Here is a 19,656-nt window from a genome sequence, read left to right on the forward strand (position 1 = left end):
AACACAACGTAAGAGAGTTACGATCTACAATCATATCTGTTTACACTGGTGTCGAGACCAGTATTCTTGTCTTCGCTGGACAGCTGTTACACAGAGGCTGTAAAACAGATTGGTGGAACTACTAGACAGACGGATGGCTGCTCCCTTAGTAAGTGGCTGCTCCCTTAGTAAGTGGCTGCTCCCTTAGTAAGTGGACATTCTGTCAGAGTTAAAAAAAAAAAATTGACCCTTTATTTAACTAGGCAAGTCAGTTAAGAATAAATTATTATTTACAATGATGGCCAAACCCTAACCCGGACAACACCGGCCAATTGTGCGCCGCCCTATGGGACTCCCAATCACGGCCAGTTGTGATACAGCCTGGAATTGAACCAGGGTCTGTAGTGACACCTGAGATGCAGTGCCTTAGACTGCTGTGCCACTCGGGAGCCCAAGCACTGGTGCTTCTACTATGGGGTTGGAAGGGTTTTGGTGAGGGTTTGTTAGTAGGGATTTATTCGTTTATTTATTTTTCTTATTAGTACAGCATTAGGAAAAACCTTTATTGAACTCACATTCCAGCACAGTAGGTGGCGGCATGCTCCTTAAACTTTAATTTGCGGACCTCCCTTATACCACAGAAGAAGAACGTTCGTGACGTCACGAGACGCGTCACCACCTCACGGAAGTGCAGTCATGGCCACTCTAGATGAGTAGGACGATAATGTTTGTGTAGCGAAGGACTCAAATAACTAGACACCGACATTCATAATTAACTTAACAACATCACTGATTTGATTTTTAAAAACCTTTGCCTACAGCATATTATCTCTGTAAGGCCTGGAAAGAGCTCGCTGAGCTACACCGGGGACGCAGGACAAAATGTCCCTCTTCCAGTCGGCACTTGATTTCCTGGCAGGGCCCGGTGGCACTGGAGGCGCAAGTCGAGACCAAAATGATTTTGTTGGGCAAATTGTGGAGCTTGGTGACATGAAACTGAGAATCAAAAGGGTTATAGCTGAAGGTGAGTTATGTGTCAAGGCTGATAATCCGCAAATGTCATATTTACATGACACTAGGCTTGCTAATGTTAACGTTAACTAGCTAGCAAGCTAGCCATACCGGTTGGTTAGCTAACTTTAGCTAGCTAGCTATCTGGTTTATTGTTAGCATCCTTTATCAGCTAGCTAGAATATGATTTTAACAAGACATACTAGATATTATAGTATTTTATGTTTTATTTACGGCCAACTGCGGCTGTATTGACATGATAGGCAGGTGTCAACAAATTACATGATGATATACTGGTGCAAGGGTTGTACATATGAAAACGGGTACTTTAGCTGTGCTGTCCATGTAACAAATAATTATTAGAAACTTTGTTTAGCAATTTGTCATGGATAATATTTATATAGACTGTTTGTGTACAATCGAACTACCTAGTACCTACTTACTATTTTCTGCCCTCAGTACACATAACCTGCGTGGGACAGGTTCTTGCTTACCCTTGAAACAGACAGCTGACATTTTGAGGAATCTGGGGAGAGATGGAGCAGGAAAAGAGCAAGTGCTACGGTTCCATTGGTAGTATTACCTCTTCTGAGAATCTTCAACGTAAAGCAGTGCAGTATTGTTCATGTGGAAGTTTACAGAGAAGACTCCTGAGACCTGTAGTGTTTCATGCCATCAAAATGGAGAACCAATTTCCCTTTAATCAAACACTTTCTCGTTACTCTCAAGCGATGCTTCATAGTTCCTTTATTAAGGAAAATATTTGTTCTTGTGATCAGGTTTATTGTAATGTTGTCAGTTTTTAAAAGGAGTGTATGGACATCCAACAATTTTAGATTGTCAAAAATGGTCATGAAAGGAATAGAAATACCCGCACAAAGTCCTGATGACGAAGACCTTCAGAATGTATAATTAACTAAACAGGAGCACTGTGTTCTCATCTGAGACACTTCCTTTCATTGATAAAACATTAAAGATAGTTGACAATAAAGGATTGTTTTAAGATTGACTTTGAAATGATTGCAGGATCTCCGCACCTCTCTAATTCGGTCCCGATTTAATCAGGACCTTTACATTGCCATAGGCTACATTGCCTTGTCCCCTAGCTGTCATCAATGTCCATAGGACAAGTAGTACAGGTAGTTTTTACTTGTCCAAAAGCTCAAGTCACTTGTAACAATTTGTACATCATTGTATTATGCAAAGGAACAACAACAAAAATGCATTTCAATCTTGTTTACCATAGAGAATCAGACAAAAATGTAGTCTACACTCTGCCTCTTTGAATATTTAAGCCTCTCAAAATACAACACTGCCCCTTTAAGGCTCTCCTGGAGGATGGTTGGCCTCCCTTGGTAGCCTATAAAATATTGCAACATTACAACCAAATACTTATATCCTTATTAAATAATTTCCTCCGGTTCAAAACAGACTCTGGGACGACAGATCCAAAATTCATACAACCACTGCACATTAATAAAAATGTTTTATTATTTTATTTATTCATATTATAAGCTCAACAAATGCGCACTTGGCTGTAGCGTGAATTTTCCAAAATGCAATTGGCGGGGAAAAAACAAATCAAAAGAGCCCCGCACGCACAAGGGGTTTCATGCGACAGAGATTAAAATATCCGTTAGAAATTAAAAGGAAAATCCACCCAAAACCACTTGTTTCTTTAATTTGCAGTGTTAAATAACACTAATGTGAGAAGAATATTTTTTTTGTGAACAAATGTTTCATTTTGTTGTCTGTTGCAGCTCAAGTCGACCACAAACTCTGCAATGCTCTCTCTGTGGGCTGGCTAGTTAGCTAGCTAGCTAGCTAGCTAGCAATCAAACATAGCCACACACAATAATACCAAAGAGAATATCAGCATGTGAAGTAGCTAGTTAGTACAGTTTTTTTTTGTGTGTGTGATTTTTACAGCTGTCAATTTAGGAGTCTACAGTCTCACCATGTTCAACCTGCAGATCGATGTGCCTCAGTGGAGTCTGGCATTCGCAACGGCAGATGCAGTGCATTCAGAAAGTATTCAGACCCCTTAACTTTTTCCACATTTTGTTACGTTACAGCCTTATTCTAAAATGTATTAAATAGTCCCCCTCAATCTACACACAATACCCCATAATGACAAGGCAAAAACTGGATTTTAGATTTTTTGCAAAAAAATCTTAAAATACTTTTGCATAAGTATTCAGACCCTTTACTCAGTACTTTGTTGAAGCACCTTTGGCAGCGTTCACAGTCTTGTGTATGAAGCTGCAAGCTTTGCACACCTGTATTTGTGGAGTTTCTCCCATTCTTCTCATGCTCAGTGAGTTTAGATGGGGATTGTCGCTGCACAGCTATTTTCAGGTCTCTCCAGAGATGTTTGATTAGGTTCAAGTCTGGGCTCTGACTGGGCCACTCAAGGACATTCAGAGACTTGTCCCAAAGCCACTCCTGCGTTGTCTTGGCTGTGTGCTTAGCGTCGTTGTCCTGTTGGAAGTTGAACCTGAGCGCCGTGTGGTAGGTTTTCATCAAGGATCTCTCTGTACTTCACTCCGTTCATCTTTGCCTCGATCCTAACTAGTCTCCCAGTCCCTGCCGCTGACAAACATCCCCACAGCATGATGCTGCCATCACAATGCTTCACCATAGGGATGGTGCCAGGTTAACTCCAGACGTGACACTTGGCATTTAGGCCAAAGTGTTCAATCATGGTTTCATCAGACCAGAGAATCTTGTTTCTCATGGTCTGAGAGTCTTTGGTGCCTTTCAGCAGACTCCAAGCGGACTGTCATGTGCCTTTTACTGGGAAGTGTGTTCCGCCTGGCCTCTCAACCATAAAGGCCTGATTGGTGGAGTGTTGCTGAGATGTTCTTCTGGAAGGTACTTCCATATCCACAGAGGAACTCTAGAGGTCTAGCAGAGTGACCATCGGGTTCTTGGTCACCTCCCTGACCAAGGACCTTCTCCCCCGATTGCTCAGTTTAGCCAGGTGGCCAGCTCTAGGAATAGTCTTGGTGAGTCCTAACTTCTTCCATTTAATAATGATGGAGGCCACTGTGTTCTTTGGGACCTTCAATGCTGCAGACATTTGTTGATCTGTTTCTCGACACAATCTTGTCTAGGAGCTCTATGGACAATTTCTTCGACCTCATGGCTTGGTTTTTGCTCTGCCATGAACTGTCAACTGTAGGGCCTTTATATAGACAGGTGTGTGCCTTTCCAAATCGTGTTCAATCAATTGAATTTACCAAATGTGGACTTAAATCAAATTGTAGAAACATCTCAAGGGTGATCAATGGAAACAGTATGCATCTGAGCTCAATTTCGAGTCTCATAGCAAAGGTTTTGAATAATTATGTAAATAAGGTATTTCTGTTTTTTAATTTATTTGCAACAAAAAAATAGTTTTCGATTTGTCCTTGTGTGGTATTGTGTGTAGATAAAGAAAAAATACATTCAATCAATTTTAGAATAAGTCTGTAACGCAAGAGAACTTTATACTTTTGAGGAGATGGAAAACTTTGCCTTTGCTATGTCAATTGCCCGCTTGGAGTATTCTGGGTAATTCTTGGACAAGGATCGAATTGGAGTCTATTGGGTGCTAGCTCAAAAACCCAACATTAGCACGAATTTCATTTAAAAAATTGTTTTACTGTCCCGGGCAAGCATTAATGTCAAACACTAACTTCTTTTGGAAAACAGCCCTAATATTGTGACCAAACATCATTATGTTGTCATCTCGATTCACATGTATTTATTTCCCAAGCTATAGCACACAATATTTTTACATACAGCAAGTTTTTAAAGCACCAAAGAGTTTGGTCTGCTTCGTGTTTTCATTTTTACCATGGAATTAATATTGCGATACTGGTATCGTCCCAGCCCAAGTAAAGATACCGGTGTCGTCCCTGCCCTTTGTAAAGATACCGGTGTCGTCCCTGCCCTTTGTAAAGATACCGGTGTCGTCCCGGCCCTTTGTAAAGATACCGGTGTCGTCCCGGCCCTTTGTAAAGATACCGGTGTCGTCCCGGCCCTTTGTAAAGATACCGGTGTCGTCCCGGCCCTTTGTAAAGATACCGGTGTCGTCCCGGCCCTTTGTAAAGATACCGGTGTCGTCCCGGCCCTTTGTAAAGATAACGGTGTCGTCCCGGCCCTTTGTAAAGATAACGGTGTCGTCCCGGCCCAAGTAGAGATACCGGTGTCGTCCCTGCCCAAGTAGAGATACCGGTGTCGTCCCTGCCCAAGTAGAGATACTGGTGTCGTCCCTGCCCAAGTAGAGATACTGGTGTCGTCCCTGCCCAAGTAGAGATACTGGTGTCGTCCCTGCCCAAGTAGAGATACTGGTGTCGTCCCTGCCCAAGTAGAGATACTGGCGTCGTCCCTGCCCAAGTAGAGATACTGGCGTCGTCCCTGCCCAAGTAGAGATACTGGCGTCGTCCCTGCCCAAGTAGAGATACTGGCGTCGTCCCTGCCCAAGTAGAGATACTGGCGTCGTCCCTGCCCAAGTAGAGATACTGGCGTCGTCCCTGCCCAAGTAGAGATACTGGCGTCGTCCCTGCCCAAGTAGAGATATTGGTGTCGTCCTGGCCCTTTGTAAACATGCTCTATAGACCAGGGCCCAAAGAGGGGCCCACTAACAACTATTTGCAGCATGTCTAACACGAACGCTATCTCTTTTACTTTCCTTTTCTCTCTCTCTCTATACCTTATTACACTAGCCTTTGACACCTGAGTTGGGAATGTCTCCACTCTACAGCCCTCCTCCAACCTTTGTCCCTCTGTCCTGGCTAACAGGTTTGCTGTAGCAGATAGGGCCTACACACTGGTTTGTGGAAGCAGGAGAGTGTTGGCGTTTTTAGCAGGGCTTTATTTGGTTACTGAGATACCAGGGCTGTAACATACCTCAGGCGTGGAATGTTAATGGCGTTGTGCCAGAAACAGGGCACCTTTACATTGTTGTCCAATAAAGAGTGAGGAGGCCCTGCCTGCGGTGTTTCATGTTTCACAGAGAACAGACTGGTCTCTAATTTCAGCAGGCCTCTGTTTGTCGCTAAGGAATTGGAGCAAAACCTCATTGACTTGAAGGGCGTATGCAAAATGAATAGTGAATTAGTATTCACTTGAGATGCCTGCCCAGTGCACACAGAAGTATGTTACATGTTAGGTGTTTAGCAAGTACGACAAATCGCAACAAAAATGTCTTTGTACACAATTCTAATACTCCCCAAATGCAGGCACAATGTTGGAATGTGCAGATTTGCTCTGAGAAACATTCAAGCTGAGTTATGGTCTTGTTTGAGCAGGCTGCAGAGAGCACACCTTTTTCCATTTGAAGGTTAACTTAGAACAGAATTGTTACAAATGAGTCATCAGACACAGTGTGTTGTGTGTCTATTCTTCAAAACTTACAGCAAAACTGATGCTGCAATAACGTTGTCTGTGAAAAAGAGAAGTGCTCTGTTAACACGTGGCGTAACGTATTGCAAATGTCAATGATTTAGCAGCAACAGTAGTGACTAAAAGCCCCTGGAATATGGGTGTGGTCTCCAGATTAGTGTTCAGTAGTCCACCTCCTGTTTCAATGAGATAATTCTAAAGCATTGTTTTTTTTGTCTTATGACAATGTAGTGAAGTGCAATCGGTTGAGGAAAACCTATGTTGACTTTTGACAGCGATCACTGTTACATATAATGTTTCTTAAATGAAAGGTTTTCACATTAACACCACCAGCGCCCATACTCACTCATAAAGCATCTCGAAGTGGGTGTGCTGACCTAGGGTCAGTTTGGTATTTTAAACCATAATGTGTAACATTACATGGACAGGGGGGGACCTGATCCTAGATCAGCACTGCTACTCCAAGACACTTTATGAATAGAGGCCGAGATTGGCACTACACTGGGTGTGAAATAGCACTGAAGCGAGCTATTGTTGTGCTGGCTCTCTCATCCGGGCCATTGATCCCTCGTTGTCTTTTCCTCTGCAGGTGGTTTTGCATTTGTGTATGAAGCTCAGGACATAGGCAGCAGTAAAGACTATGCTCTCAAGGTAAGCATTTTGATTTCCTTCACACACATTATCCCTTTCTGCACACACCTCGCCTGGGGCGGCAAGGTAGCCTAGTGGTTAGAGCGGTGGACTAGTAACCGGAAGGTTGCAAGTTCAAATCCCCGAGCTGACAAGGTACAAATCTGTCGATCTGCCCCTGAACAGACAGTTAACCCACTGTTCCTAGGCCGTCATTGAAAATAAGAATTTGTTCTTAACTGAGTTAAATTGTCTAGTTAAATAAAGGTTAAATAAATAAATGCATAAAAACGTATGTTAGTTTAGACAGTCATCACAAATAGTGCCTTATTCCTTTATGTAGCGGCCTAGTCCTTTATGTAGCGCCCTGTTCCTTTATGTACTGCCCTGTTCCTTTATGTAGTGCCTTTATGTAGTGCCCTGTTCCTTTATGTAGTGCCTTTATGTAGTGCCCTGTTCCTTTATCAAATCAAATTTATTTATATAGCCCTTCGTACATCAGCTGATATCTCAAAGTGCTGTACAGAAATCCAGCCTAAAACCCCAAACAGCAAGCAATGCAGGTGTAGAAGCACGGTGGCTAGGAAAAACTCCCTAGAAAGGTCAAAACCTAGGAAGAAACCTAGAGAGGAACCAGGCTATGTGGGGTGGCCAGTCCTCTTCTGGCTGTGCCGGGTGGAGATTATAACAGAACATGGCCAAGATGTTCAAATGTTCATAAATGACCAGCATGGTCGAATAATAATAAGGCAGAACAGTTGAAACTGGAGCAGCAGCACGGCCAGGTGGACTGGGGACAGCAAGGAGTCATCATGTCAGGTAGTCCTGGGGCATGATCCTAGGGCTCAGGTCCTCCGAGAGAGAGAAAGAAAGAGAGAATTAGAGAAAGCACACTTAAATTCACACAGGACACCGAATAGGACAGGAGAAGTACTCCAGATATAACAAACTGCCCCTAGCCCCCTGACACAAACTACTGCAGCATAAATACTGGAGGCTGAGACAGGAGGGGTCAGGAGACACTGTGGCCCCATCCGAGGACACCCCCGGACAGGGCCAAACAGGAAGGATAAAACCCCACCCACTTTGCCAAAGCACAGCCCCCACACCACTAGAGGGATATCTTCAACCACCAACTTACCATCCTGAGACAAGGCTGAGTATAGCCCACAAAGATCTCCGCCATGGCACAACCCAAGGGGGGGCGCCAACCCAGACAGGATGACCACATCAGTGAATCAACCCACTCAGGTGACGCACCCCTTCCAGGGACGGCATGAGAGAGCCCCAGTAAGCCAGTGACTCAGCCCCTGTTAGAGGCAGAGAATCCCAGTGGAAAGAGGGGAACCGGCCAGGCAGAGACAGCAAGGGCGGTTCATTGCTCCAGAGCCTTTCCGTTCACCTTCCCACTCCTGGGCCAGACTACACTCAATCATATGACCCACTGAAGAGATGAGTCTTCAGTAAAGACTTAAAGGTTGAGACCGAGTTTGCGTCTCTGACATGGGTAGGCAGACCGTTCCATAAAAATGGAGCTCTATAGGAGAAAGCCCTGCCTCCAGCTGTTTGTTTAGAAATTCTAGGGACAATTAGGAGGCCTGCGTCTTGTCACCGTAGCGTACGTGTAGGTATGTACGGCAGGACCAAATCAGAGAGATAGGTAGGAGCAAGCCCATGTAATGCTTTGTAGGTTAGCAGTAAAACCTTGAAATCAGCCCTTGCTTTTGACAGGAAGCCAGTGTAGGGAGGCTAGCACTGGAGTAATATGATCCAATTTTTTGGTTCTAGTCAGGATTCTAGCAGCCATATTTAGCACCAACTGAAGTTTATTTAGTGCTTAATCCGGGTAGCCGGAAAGTAGAGCATTGCAGTAGTCTAACCTAGAAGTGACAAAAGCATGGATTAATTTTTCTGCATCCATTTTTGGACAAAAAGTTTCTGATTTTTGCAATGTTACGTAGATGGGGAAAAAAGCTGTCCTTGAAATGGTCTTGATATGTTCTTCAAAAGAGAGATCAGGGTCCAGAGTAACGCCGAGGTCCTTCACAGTTTTATTTGAGACGACTGTACAACCATTAAGATTAATTGTCAGATTCAACAGAAGATCTCTTTGTTTCTTGGGACCTAGAACAAGCATCTCTGTTTTGTCTGAATTTAAAAGTAGAAAGTTTGCAGCCATCCACTTCCTTATGTCTGAAACACATGCTTCTAGCAAGGGCAATTTTGGGGCTTCACCATGTTTCATTGAAATGTACAGGTGTGTGTCATCTGCATAGCAGTGAAAGTTAACATTATGTTTTTTGAATGACATCCCCAAGAGGTAAAATATATAGTGAAAACAATAGTGGTCCTAAAACGGAACCTTGAGGAACACCGAAATTTACAGTTGATTTGTCAGAGGACAAACCATTCACAGAGACAAAATTATATCTTTCTGACAGATAAGATCTAAACCAGGCCAGAACTTGTCCGTGTAGACCAATTTGGGTTTCCAATCTCTCTAAAAGAATGTGGTGATCTTTATGTAGAGCCCTGTTCCTTTATGTAGTGCCCTGTTCCTTTATGTAGTTCCTTTATGTAGCGCCCTGTTCCTTTATGTAGCGCCCTGTTCCTTTATGTAGCGCCCTGCTCCTTTATGTAGCGCCCTGCTCCTTTATGTAGTTCCTTTATGTGGTGCCTTTATGTAGCGCCCTGTTCTTTATTTAGCGCCCTGTTCCTTTATGTAGCGCCCTGTTCCTTTATGTAGCGCCCTGTTCCTTTATGTAGCGCCCTGCTCCTTTATGTAGTTCCTTTATGTGGTGCCTTTATGTAGCGCCCTGTTCCTTTATGTAGCGCCCTATTCCTTTATGTAGCGCCCTGTTCCTTTATGTAGCGCCCTATTCCTTTATGTAGCGCCCTGTTCCTTTATGTAACGCCCTGTTCCTTTATGTAGCGCCCTGTTCCTTTATGTAGCGCCCTGCTCCTTTATGTAGCGCCCTGTTCCTTTATGTAGCGCCCTGTTCCTTTATGTAGCGCCCTGTTCCTTTATGTAGCGCCCTGTTCCTTTATGTAGCGCCCTGTTCCTTTATGTAGCGCCCTGTTCCTTTATGTAGCGCCCTGTTCCTTTATGTAGCGCCCTGCTCCTTTATGTAGCGCCCTGTTCCTTTATGTAGCGCCCTGTTCCTTTATGTAGTTCCTTTATGTGGTGCCTTTATGTAGCGCCCTGTTCCTTTATGTAGCGCCCTGTTCCTTTATGTAGCGCCCTGTTCCTTTATGTAGCGCCCTGTTCCTTTATGTAGCGCCCTGTTCCTTTATGTAGCGCCCTGCTCCTTTATGTAGCGCCCTATTCCTTTATGTAGCGCCCTGTTCCTTTATGTAGCGCCCTGTTCCTTTATGTAGCGCCCTGCTCCTTTATGTAGTTCCTTTATGTGGTGCCTTTATGTAGCGCCCTGTTCCTTTATGTAGCGCCCTGTTCCTTTATGTAGCGCCCTGTTCCTTTATGTAGCGCCCTGTTCCTTTATGTAGCGCCCTATTCCTTTATGTAGCGCCCTGTTCCTTTATGTAACGCCCTGTTAGCGCCCTGTTCCTTTATGTAGCGCCCTGTTCCTTTATGTAGCGCCCTGTTCCTTTATGTAGCGCCCTGCTCCTTTATGTAGCGTCCTGTTCCTTTATGTAGCGCCCTGTTCCTTTATGTAGTGCCTTTATGTAGCGCCCTGTTCCTTTATGTAGCGCCCTGTTCCTTTATGTAGTGCCTTTATGTAGTGCCTTTATGTAGCGCCTTTATGTAGCGCCTTTATGTAGCGCCCTGTTCCTTTATGTAGCGCCCTGTTCCTTTATGTAGCGCCCTGTTCCTTTATGTAGCGCCCTGTTCCTTTATGTAGCGCCCTGTTCCTTTATGTAGCGCCCTGTTCCTTTATGTAGCGCCCTGTTCCTTTATGTAGCGCCCTGTTCCTTTATGTAGCGCCCTGTTCCTTTATGTAGCGCCCTGTTCCTTTATGTAGCGCCCTGTTCCTTTATGTAGCCCCCTGTTCCTTTATGTAGTGCCTTTATGTAGTTCCTTTATGTAGTGCCTTTATGTAGTGCCTTTATGTAGCGCCCTGTTCCTTTATGTAGCGCCCTGTTTCTTTATGTAGCGCCCTGTTCCTTTATGTAGCGTCCTGTTCCTTTGTTGCCTTTATGTAGTGCCTTTATGTAGCGCCCTGTTCCTTTATGTAGTGCCCTGTTCCTTTATGTAGTGCCTTTATGTAGTGCCCTGTTCCTTTATGTAGTGCCCTGTGCCTTTATGTAGCGCCCTGTTCCTTTATGTAGTGCCTTTATGTAGCGCCCTATTCCTTTATGTAGTGCCCTGTTCCTTTATGTAGTGCCTTTATGCAGTGCCCTATTCCTTAATGTAGCGCCCTGTTCCTTTATGTAGCGCCCTGTTCCTTTATGTAGCGCCCTGTTCCTTTATGTAGCGCCCTGTTCCTTTATGTAGCGCCCTGTTCCTTTATGTAGTGCCCTGTTCCTTTATGTAGTGCCCTGTTCCTTTATGTAGCGCCCTGTTCCTTTATGTAGTGCCTTTATGTAGTGCCTTTATGTAGCGCCCTGTTCCTTTATGTAGCGCCCTGTTCCTTTATGTAGCGCCCTGTTCCTTTATGTAGCGCCCTGTTCCTTTATGTAGCGCCCTGTTCCTTTATGTAGTGCCCTGTTCCTTTATGTAGTGCCCTGTTCCTTTATGTAGTGCCCTGTTCCTTTATGTAGCGTCCTGTTCCTTTATGTAGTGCCTTTATGTAGCGCCCTGTTCCTTTATGTAGCGCCCTGTTCCTTTATGTAGGGCCTTTATGTAGCGCCCTGTTCCTTTATGTAGCGCCCTGTTCCTTTATTCGCCCTATTCCTTTATGTAGTGCCCTGTTCCTTTATGTAGTGCCCTGTTCCTTTATGTTGCGCCCTGTTCCTTTATGTAGTGCCTTTATGTAGTGCCTTTATGTAGCGCCCTGTTCCTTTATGTAGCGCCCTGTTCCTTTATGTAGCGCCTTTATGTAGGGCCTTTATGTAGTGCCCTGTTCCTTTATGTAGTGCCCTGTTCCTTTATGTAGTGCCCTGTTCCTTTATGTAGAGCCCTGTGCCTTTATGTAGCGCCCTGTTCCTTTATGTAGTGCCTTTATGTAGTGCCCTGTTCCTTTATGTAGCGCCCTGTTCCTTTATGTAGCGCCCTGTTCCTTTATGTAGCGCCCTGTTCGTTTATGTAGCGCCCTGTTCCTTTATGTAGCGCCCTGTTCCTTTATGTAGCGCCCTGTTCCTTTATGTAGCGCCCTGTTCCTTTATGTAGCGCCCTGTTCCTTTATGTAGCGCCCTGTTCCTTTATGTAGCGCCCTGTTCCTTTATGTAGCGCCCTGTTCCTTTATGTAGTGCCTTTATGTAGCGCCCTATTCCTTTATGTAGTGCCCTGTTCCTTTATGTAGTGCCTTTATGTAGTGCCCTGTTCCTTTATGTAGCGCCCTTTTCCTTTAGCGCCCTGTTCCTTTATGTAATGCACTACGTTTGACCAGCTCCAATAGCATGCCATTTGGAACGCATACTTTGTTCTGTATTTGTTAAATGGTTGTGTGTGTGTGTGCACACAGAGGCTCCTGTCCCACGAGGAGGAGAAGAACAAAGAAATCATCCAGGAGGTCTGCATCATGGTATCTTTTTGAGTGGTTCTGTGTTCTTGTTGAACGTCAAACACGGAACATTCCTCCTAGACAACATCCTTTAGTCAAGGAACACCTGACGTGTCTGTCTGACGTAATAATCATTTTTGATAAAATAGACCAATCTGAATAAAGTAGACAATCTTTAAAAAAACATTCTGGTGTAGGAGTCAAATGGCAATATGGATTTTGCACCTCACACATCCACATTCATGACCCTAACCTCTGACCCTAACATTATTTAAAACAGCCTAATTCACTAAAACTTTATTTCCATTGGCATTTAGGGTCGAATGTGGCCCTGATTTTTTTCCAGGCCATATCACAACCGGCCGTGATTGGGAGTCCCATAGGGCGGCGCACAATTGGCCCAGCGTCGTCCGGTTTCGGGTTTGACCGGGGTATGCAGTCATTGTAAACAAGAATTAGTTCTTAACTTACTTGCCTAGTTTAAATAAAGGTTAAATTTAAAAAAACAAAAAAAACAAAACAAATGGAAAGCACTAATGGAAACTGGGCTTAAGAAACAACCCAGTTTGATATCCAGACGATCAGTTCCTTTTCTTTGACCTGAGTGTTGTATAGAAAAAGCTCTCTGGTCACCCCAACGTGGTGCAGTTCAGCTCTGCAGCGTCCATTGCCAAGGAGGAGTCGGACACGGGCCAGGCTGAGTTCCTCATTCTCACAGAGCTCTGTAAAGGTACTGTAGACTCCACTTTATCGCTTTGGGGCCCGGGCCCCCTCTGTGCGGGGCCCGGGCCCCCTCTGTGCGGGGCCCGGGCACCCTCTGTGCGGGGCCCGGGCACCCTCTGTGCGGGGCCCGGGCACCCTCTGTGCGGGGCCCGGGCACCCTCTGTGCGGGGCCCGGGCACCCTCTGTGCGGGGCCCGGGCACCCTCTGTGCGGGGCCCGGGCACCCTCTGTGCGGGGCCCGGGCCCCCTCTGTGCGGGGCCCGGGCCCCCTCTGTGCGCGGCCCGGGCACCCTCTGTGCGGGGCCCGGGCATCCTCTGTGCGGGGCCCGGGCACCCTCTGTGCTGGGGCGGGCCGGGGTCCCCTCTGTGGTACACAGTGAAGTCATAAAGCTGTTGCAGCACTTCAAGCTACGTCCGCACTGCGTTTTCTGTTTCGCTGTGCGCAGCGCTAAGGGCTGAAATAGAAGCCTCGCGTTCTCTCTTCCTCCTGGAGCGTAATGTGGATGTAGCGACATCTTCCAGAGGCCTATTTTGGAGTGGTATATTCACAAGTCTGTAATACAGTTTATACTTCTGTGAATATGCCTGATGTTATCAAGCAAATGTATGCGCTGTAGTCTTCTACTATTTAGCAATACCTTTATGGCTGGTTTCCCATGCACAGATTGGGCCTAGTTTGGAACTAAAAAGCATTCTCAATAGAGACTAAGGTTCTTCATTGAAAGATGTGTTTTGTCCAGGACTAAATGTAATCTGTATCAGGGAAACTGCCCCATAATGTTTAGGCAGTGATTTAGCAATTGCTTTGACTAGTACTCTTCATTTTGCTGATCAGGCATTTCCTGTCTTCCTGTCTTCCTCCCTCAGGTCAACTGGTGGACTTCATCAAGCGGGTGGAGCAGAAGGGACCCATGTCATGTGACACAGTGCTGAAAATCTTCTACCAGTCGTGTCGCGCCGTGCAGCACATGCACAAACAGAAGCCTCCTATCATCCACCGGGATCTTAAGGTGAGCAGTTCAAAGCCCAACTCGCCCTCGTAGTTTCCCCTAGCTACAGATCTAGGATCAGTGTCCCCTTTCCCAATCCTAACCTTAACCATTAGTGGAGGAAATAGAAACTGACCCAAGATCAGCATCTAAGGGCAACTTCACCCTACTTCCCCTCTCAACTCCTGCCATTGCCAATACCTCTTCCTCCTTTACTACACTATACCTGCTACCATCTGTTTGCTATCTAGACATAACCATTCTCTTCCTCCTTTACTACACTATACCTGCTACCATCTGTTTGCTATCTAGACATAACCATTCTCTTCCTCCTCCGGTAAGACTTCCCTCCCTTCCTGCTCTACCACTGCCACACTTAAACTTTCATCCACTTGTTTGTCAGATGTTTTTTTTTTTTTTTGATCAGTGACCAAACACCCTGGTGATGTGCTTGCTGTAGCTACAGAGTGCTGATGTAGACGTCTGTGTTCCCTGGAACCCCTCCACCCCTCGCCTGGCCCATCACACTCTGTTTCCTGACTTTCTAGTGGACTCAGGGATTGTTTTAAGTGTTTTTGGAATGGTTTGACCTGGTTCTCAGTTGCCAGAGGCTATGCGTTTTGTGAATGGGTCGACAAATGTTCTGAGGAGCGGCGTTGCCTCGCTGCAATATGTTCATGTGGCCTGCTGATGTGAGACTGAGAAGCACCCTGCTTCTAATGTGACGTTAACATATATCACCCTGCTTCTAAAGCGATGTGAACATAAATCACCCTGCTTCTGAAGCAACGTTAAAATAAATCACCCTGCTTCTAAAGTGCCCTAGAAAATATATCACCCTACTTCAAAAGTGCCCTAGAAAATATATCACCCTACTTCAAAAGTGCCCTAGAAAATATATCACCCTACTTCAAAAGCGCCCTAGAAAATATATCACCCTACTTCAAAAGTGCCCTAGAAAATATATCACCCTACTTCAAAAGTGCCCTAGAAAATATATCACCCTACTTCAAAAGCGCCCTAGAAAATATATCACCCTACTTCAAAAGCGCCCTAGAAAATATATCACCCTACTTCAAAAGCGCCCTAGAAAATATATCACCCTACTTCAAAAGCGCCCTAGAAAATCAAGGTGTTGCTGCCTCTTGTCCTTGCTTTATTGATGTTTATCAGAATCACCTTTATTCGCCAAATACATTTACTTCTTACAGGAATTTGATCTGGTGAAAATGGTGCTGACATCGCCTTACAACAAACAAAATTCCCAGAACAAATATAGAAAAAAAAATGTACACACAAACTACAATCGCATAATGAGCCACTGTCCTTTTTTTTGTCTGCCTCCTCCAGATTGAGAACTTGCTGATCAGTCACCAAGGCACCATCAAGCTGTGTGACTTTGGCAGTTCCACCACAATAGCCCACTACCCTGACTACGGCTGGTCAGCCCAGAAGAGGTCCATGGTTGAGGATGAGGTGATTTAGGAAACCCCGGTTCTAGTACTCCTTCCACTATCGCTGCTGTAGACTCCCCAGGGGAGAGGAGGCCTAGTCCTGGACTATAAATCTACTTTAATGGATCATTTCCTTAAATACGTTTTAGTCCAGAATTAGGCTTAATTAGTGTCTGGGAAACCATCTCCTATTGATATAATTACACAAAATTATACTTTGTTCCTGCACCAATGTCTGTTAATCAAATCGGAACACACTGGCTTTCCTCAAACCCTGTAACGGCAGTCTATTTTCCTCCAGTTTAATGGTGCTCTACAGGAAACTAGCATGTATACAGAAAGTTAATTATTGGCTAGAAGAATCACTCGTGCATAAGATTTTCTTGGAAACAGGCTGTTAATCCCCACATTTTCCTGGGAAAAGTAAAAGGTTAGATGTCTGTATTTGAATGTGAGGAAAATAGCTAAACCTTAGACATAGAATGACTAGGACTTGGAACCTCGAATAGGTAAACTCATGGGTGCACTCAAAATGGCTGCCAGACGACCCATTATGGCATCATTAACTTAAATGGGGAGGCCCGTTCTGCTCATTCTAGTTCTGTGAGCTACCGGTAAACTAAAGTTACCCTCTTTGGTCACCTTCCACTGTACCCAGATCACCAGAAACACTACTCCGGCCTACAGGACACCTGAGATGATTGACCTGTACTCCAACTTCCCCATTAACGAGAAGCAGGACATCTGGGTAAGTCTTGTCACAGCAACATTATTTAGTCTGTGTCTATTTGTTATTTTTGTTGTTTCGTTTGCTGCTATATTGGTTGCTATATCACCTGCTACGGTGAGCCCTTTGTGCTCTGGTCAAAAGTAGTGCACTATAAAGGGAATAGGGGGTTATTTAAGAGGTTTTTTAATTGTCCCTTTAACCACATCTCTATAGCCTGTTGATCATTTTCCTCTCTCTCTCTGTATGTCTGTGTGTGTGTGTCTCTCTCTCTCTAGGCATTGGGTTGTATCCTCTACTTGTTGTGTTTTAAGCAGCACCCCTTCGAGGAAGGCGCTAAGCTGCAGATAGTCAACGGGAAGTACGCCATTCCCCAGAATGACGTCAAGTACACTGTTTACCACGAGCTCATCAGTAAGGAACCTCCGTACATTCATCAGATCGGGGCTCTGAAATGGGTGGTTGTCTTAGTAAATGCGGCCTGTGGTTGTAAAAAATAAATGAATAGTTGAATATCTGATTAAAAATGAAGAGAATCCCTGTACCCAGCAGTCCATCTAGGTCTAGTTGCTGTTTTGGGCAGGAACGACTAGTGTTTAAAAGACGTGTAACAAAACGAGATTATGATGTGAGATCTGCCAGAAGAGGACTGGCCACCCCTCGGAGCCTGGTTCCTCTCTAGGTTTCTTCCTGGGTTCCTGCCTCTGACCACCCTAGCCACTGTGCTTTTCCTAGCCACTGTGCTTCTGCCACTGCATTGCTTGCTCTTAGGGTTTTAGGCTGGTTATCTGTTAAGCCTTTTGTGACCAACTGCTGATGTAAAAAGGGCTTTTAAATGTGCTAAGAGGTTCTGTTTGGGCCATTCCTCTCCTCTTCTCAGGATCCATGCTGAAGATCAACCCAGAGGAGAGGCTGTCCATCACGGAGCTGGTCAACCAACTACAGGAGATCGCTGCGGCGCGCAATGTCAACCCCAAGTCTCCCATCACAGAGGTAACCGACTGACCTTCAACCCCCTGACCCTTGACCTCTGAACCCCTTCTGCTTGTCTGACCTTACTAGCATTGCAACCCAACTCCTTCATGACTCCTTTCTAGAGCCTTTTGCATGAGGGTTCTTGACATAGACTATTACGACCAAATACCAAATGAACGTCACAGGATGTGTAATGATGTCAGCCAAACACCCCATGTTGCCAGTTTAAAAAATAAATATATATGTTTAGTTGCTCACACAATGACCTACTTATTTCTCTGTTAGGGCTAATGCTAGGACAATGCCCCTATCAGAGTGTTTCTGGAGAGGGGTGAGTAGTTGTGGGGTGTCTATCTTCCGTTCTGAGAGAGGAGGATATATTCTTGGTTGGATACCCAGCTTAAGGTCACACGATAAGTCAGGTGACCTTTCCCTCCTTGTGTGACTGAGGTTTAGAGATTCCCTCTCCCTCCCCCTTGTTCTCGGACCTAACCCCTCCAGGTTTGGTATATCAAGTGTTTTGTTAAAGCTTCCACCTTAAACAACTGCAAACGTTGATGAGTTAGGACCAAGGGCTATGTAGGAATTGAATTGGGACTGTGTAGCCAAGTCAGTTCTTGGGGTACAAAGGGAGTCAGTTCTCCAGTAGTGCCACCAACTCTCTGAAGAGCTATTGAGAGAGTGCCTGCTCCCCTCCCTGCTTCTGCCTCAACCCCTTCCACCTGCCCCCTCCACCTGCCCCCGCCACCATCGGTCACAAAGGAGTGTCTCATCCCAGCCATATCCACACACTACAGGCGTTTCAGTCTTAATGGAAAGTGATGTCACGTGATGGAGAGAGAACGACACACAGGAGAGGGAGAAAGAAAGACAAAAGGGAAGGAGGGACAGGGAGAGAGTAATACTTGGCCTACTGTGGGACTTGGCATGTTGTAGGAACTGTATACTTGGCCTACTTTGGGACTTGGCCTATTGTGGGACTTGGCATGTTGTAGGAACCGTATACTTGGCCTACTGTGGGACTTGGCCTACTGTGGGACTTGGAATGTTGTGGGAACCCAATGCTTGGCCTACTGTGGGACTTGGTGGTTATGGGATCCGTATACACCTGGCATACTTTGGGACTTGGCCTATTGTGGGACTTGGCATGTTGTGGGAACAGTGTACATGGCCTACTTTGGGACTTGGCATGTTGTGGGATCTGTATACTTGGCCTACTTTGGGACTTGGCCTTCTGTGGAGCTTAGCATGTTGTGGGAACCGTATGCTTGGCCTTCTGTGGGACTTGGCCTGTTGTGGGAACCGTATACTTGGCCTACTGTGGGACTTGGCATGTTGTGGGACTTGGCATGTTGTGGGAACTGTATACTTGCCCTACTGTGGGACTTGGTATGGTGTGGGAACCCAATGCTTGGCCTATTGTGGGACTTGGTATGTTGTGAAATTGATAGGGGGTGGTGTAAGGGTTAGGTTAACATTTTTTTCTTGGAACGAATGGCATGGCAGGGATGGACTTCTATTGGCTCTCTTGTTTGGAACTAAATGGGGGTTAATCGTTTAATAATGGTAAGAGCATCACGGTCATAAGGCTAATCTTTTGCTGTTGGTGAGCAGCGCCGACTTCAGGTGCAGGAGCAACAGTAGTAGTATCAGCAGCAGCAGTAGTAGTAGCAGCAGTAGTATCAGCAGCATCAGCAGCAGCAGTAGTAGTATCAGCAGCAGTAGTAGTAGCAGCAGTAGTAGTATCAGCAGCAGCAGTAGTATCAGCAGCAGTAGTATCAGCAGCAGTAGTATCAGCAGCAGTAGTATCAGCGGTAGTAGTATCAGCAGCAGTAGTATCAGCTGTAGTAGCATCAGCAGCAGTAGTAGCAGTAGTAGTATCAGCAGCAGTAGTATCAGCAGCAGCAGTAGTATCAGCAGTAGTATCAGCAGTAGTATCAGCAGCTGCAGTAGTATCAGCAGTAGTATCAGCAGTAGTATCAGCAGCTGCAGTAGTATCAGCAGTAGTATCAGCAGCATCACCAGCAGCAGCAGCAGTAGTATCAGCAGCATCATCAGCAGCAACAGTAGTAGCAGCAGCAGCAGCAGTAGTATCAGCAGCAGCAGCAGTTTAGTTTCAGCAGCAGTAGTATCAGCAGCAGCAGCAGTAGTATCAGC

General features: G+C 45.4%; 1 protein-coding gene across 1 annotated transcript in view; it reads left to right on the plus strand.

The window, feature by feature from the left end:
* The first annotated feature begins 639 nt into the window (after positions 1-639).
* The window catches only part of gak (cyclin G associated kinase), a 63,707-nt gene continuing 44,690 nt past the window's right edge, over positions 640-19,656 (plus strand). The window contains 9 exon segments of the mRNA XM_042321256.1: positions 640-1,003; positions 6,971-7,032; positions 12,594-12,653; positions 13,248-13,362; positions 14,222-14,364; positions 15,694-15,819; positions 16,456-16,545; positions 16,803-16,938; positions 17,405-17,517. Of these exon segments, the coding sequence (XP_042177190.1) occupies positions 862-1,003; positions 6,971-7,032; positions 12,594-12,653; positions 13,248-13,362; positions 14,222-14,364; positions 15,694-15,819; positions 16,456-16,545; positions 16,803-16,938; positions 17,405-17,517 (987 nt within the window). The 5' untranslated portion in view covers positions 640-861.

The sequence above is a fragment of the Oncorhynchus tshawytscha genome, linkage group LG04 (genome assembly GCF_018296145.1).
Source record: "Oncorhynchus tshawytscha isolate Ot180627B linkage group LG04, Otsh_v2.0, whole genome shotgun sequence".
NCBI lineage: Eukaryota > Metazoa > Chordata > Actinopteri > Salmoniformes > Salmonidae > Oncorhynchus > Oncorhynchus tshawytscha.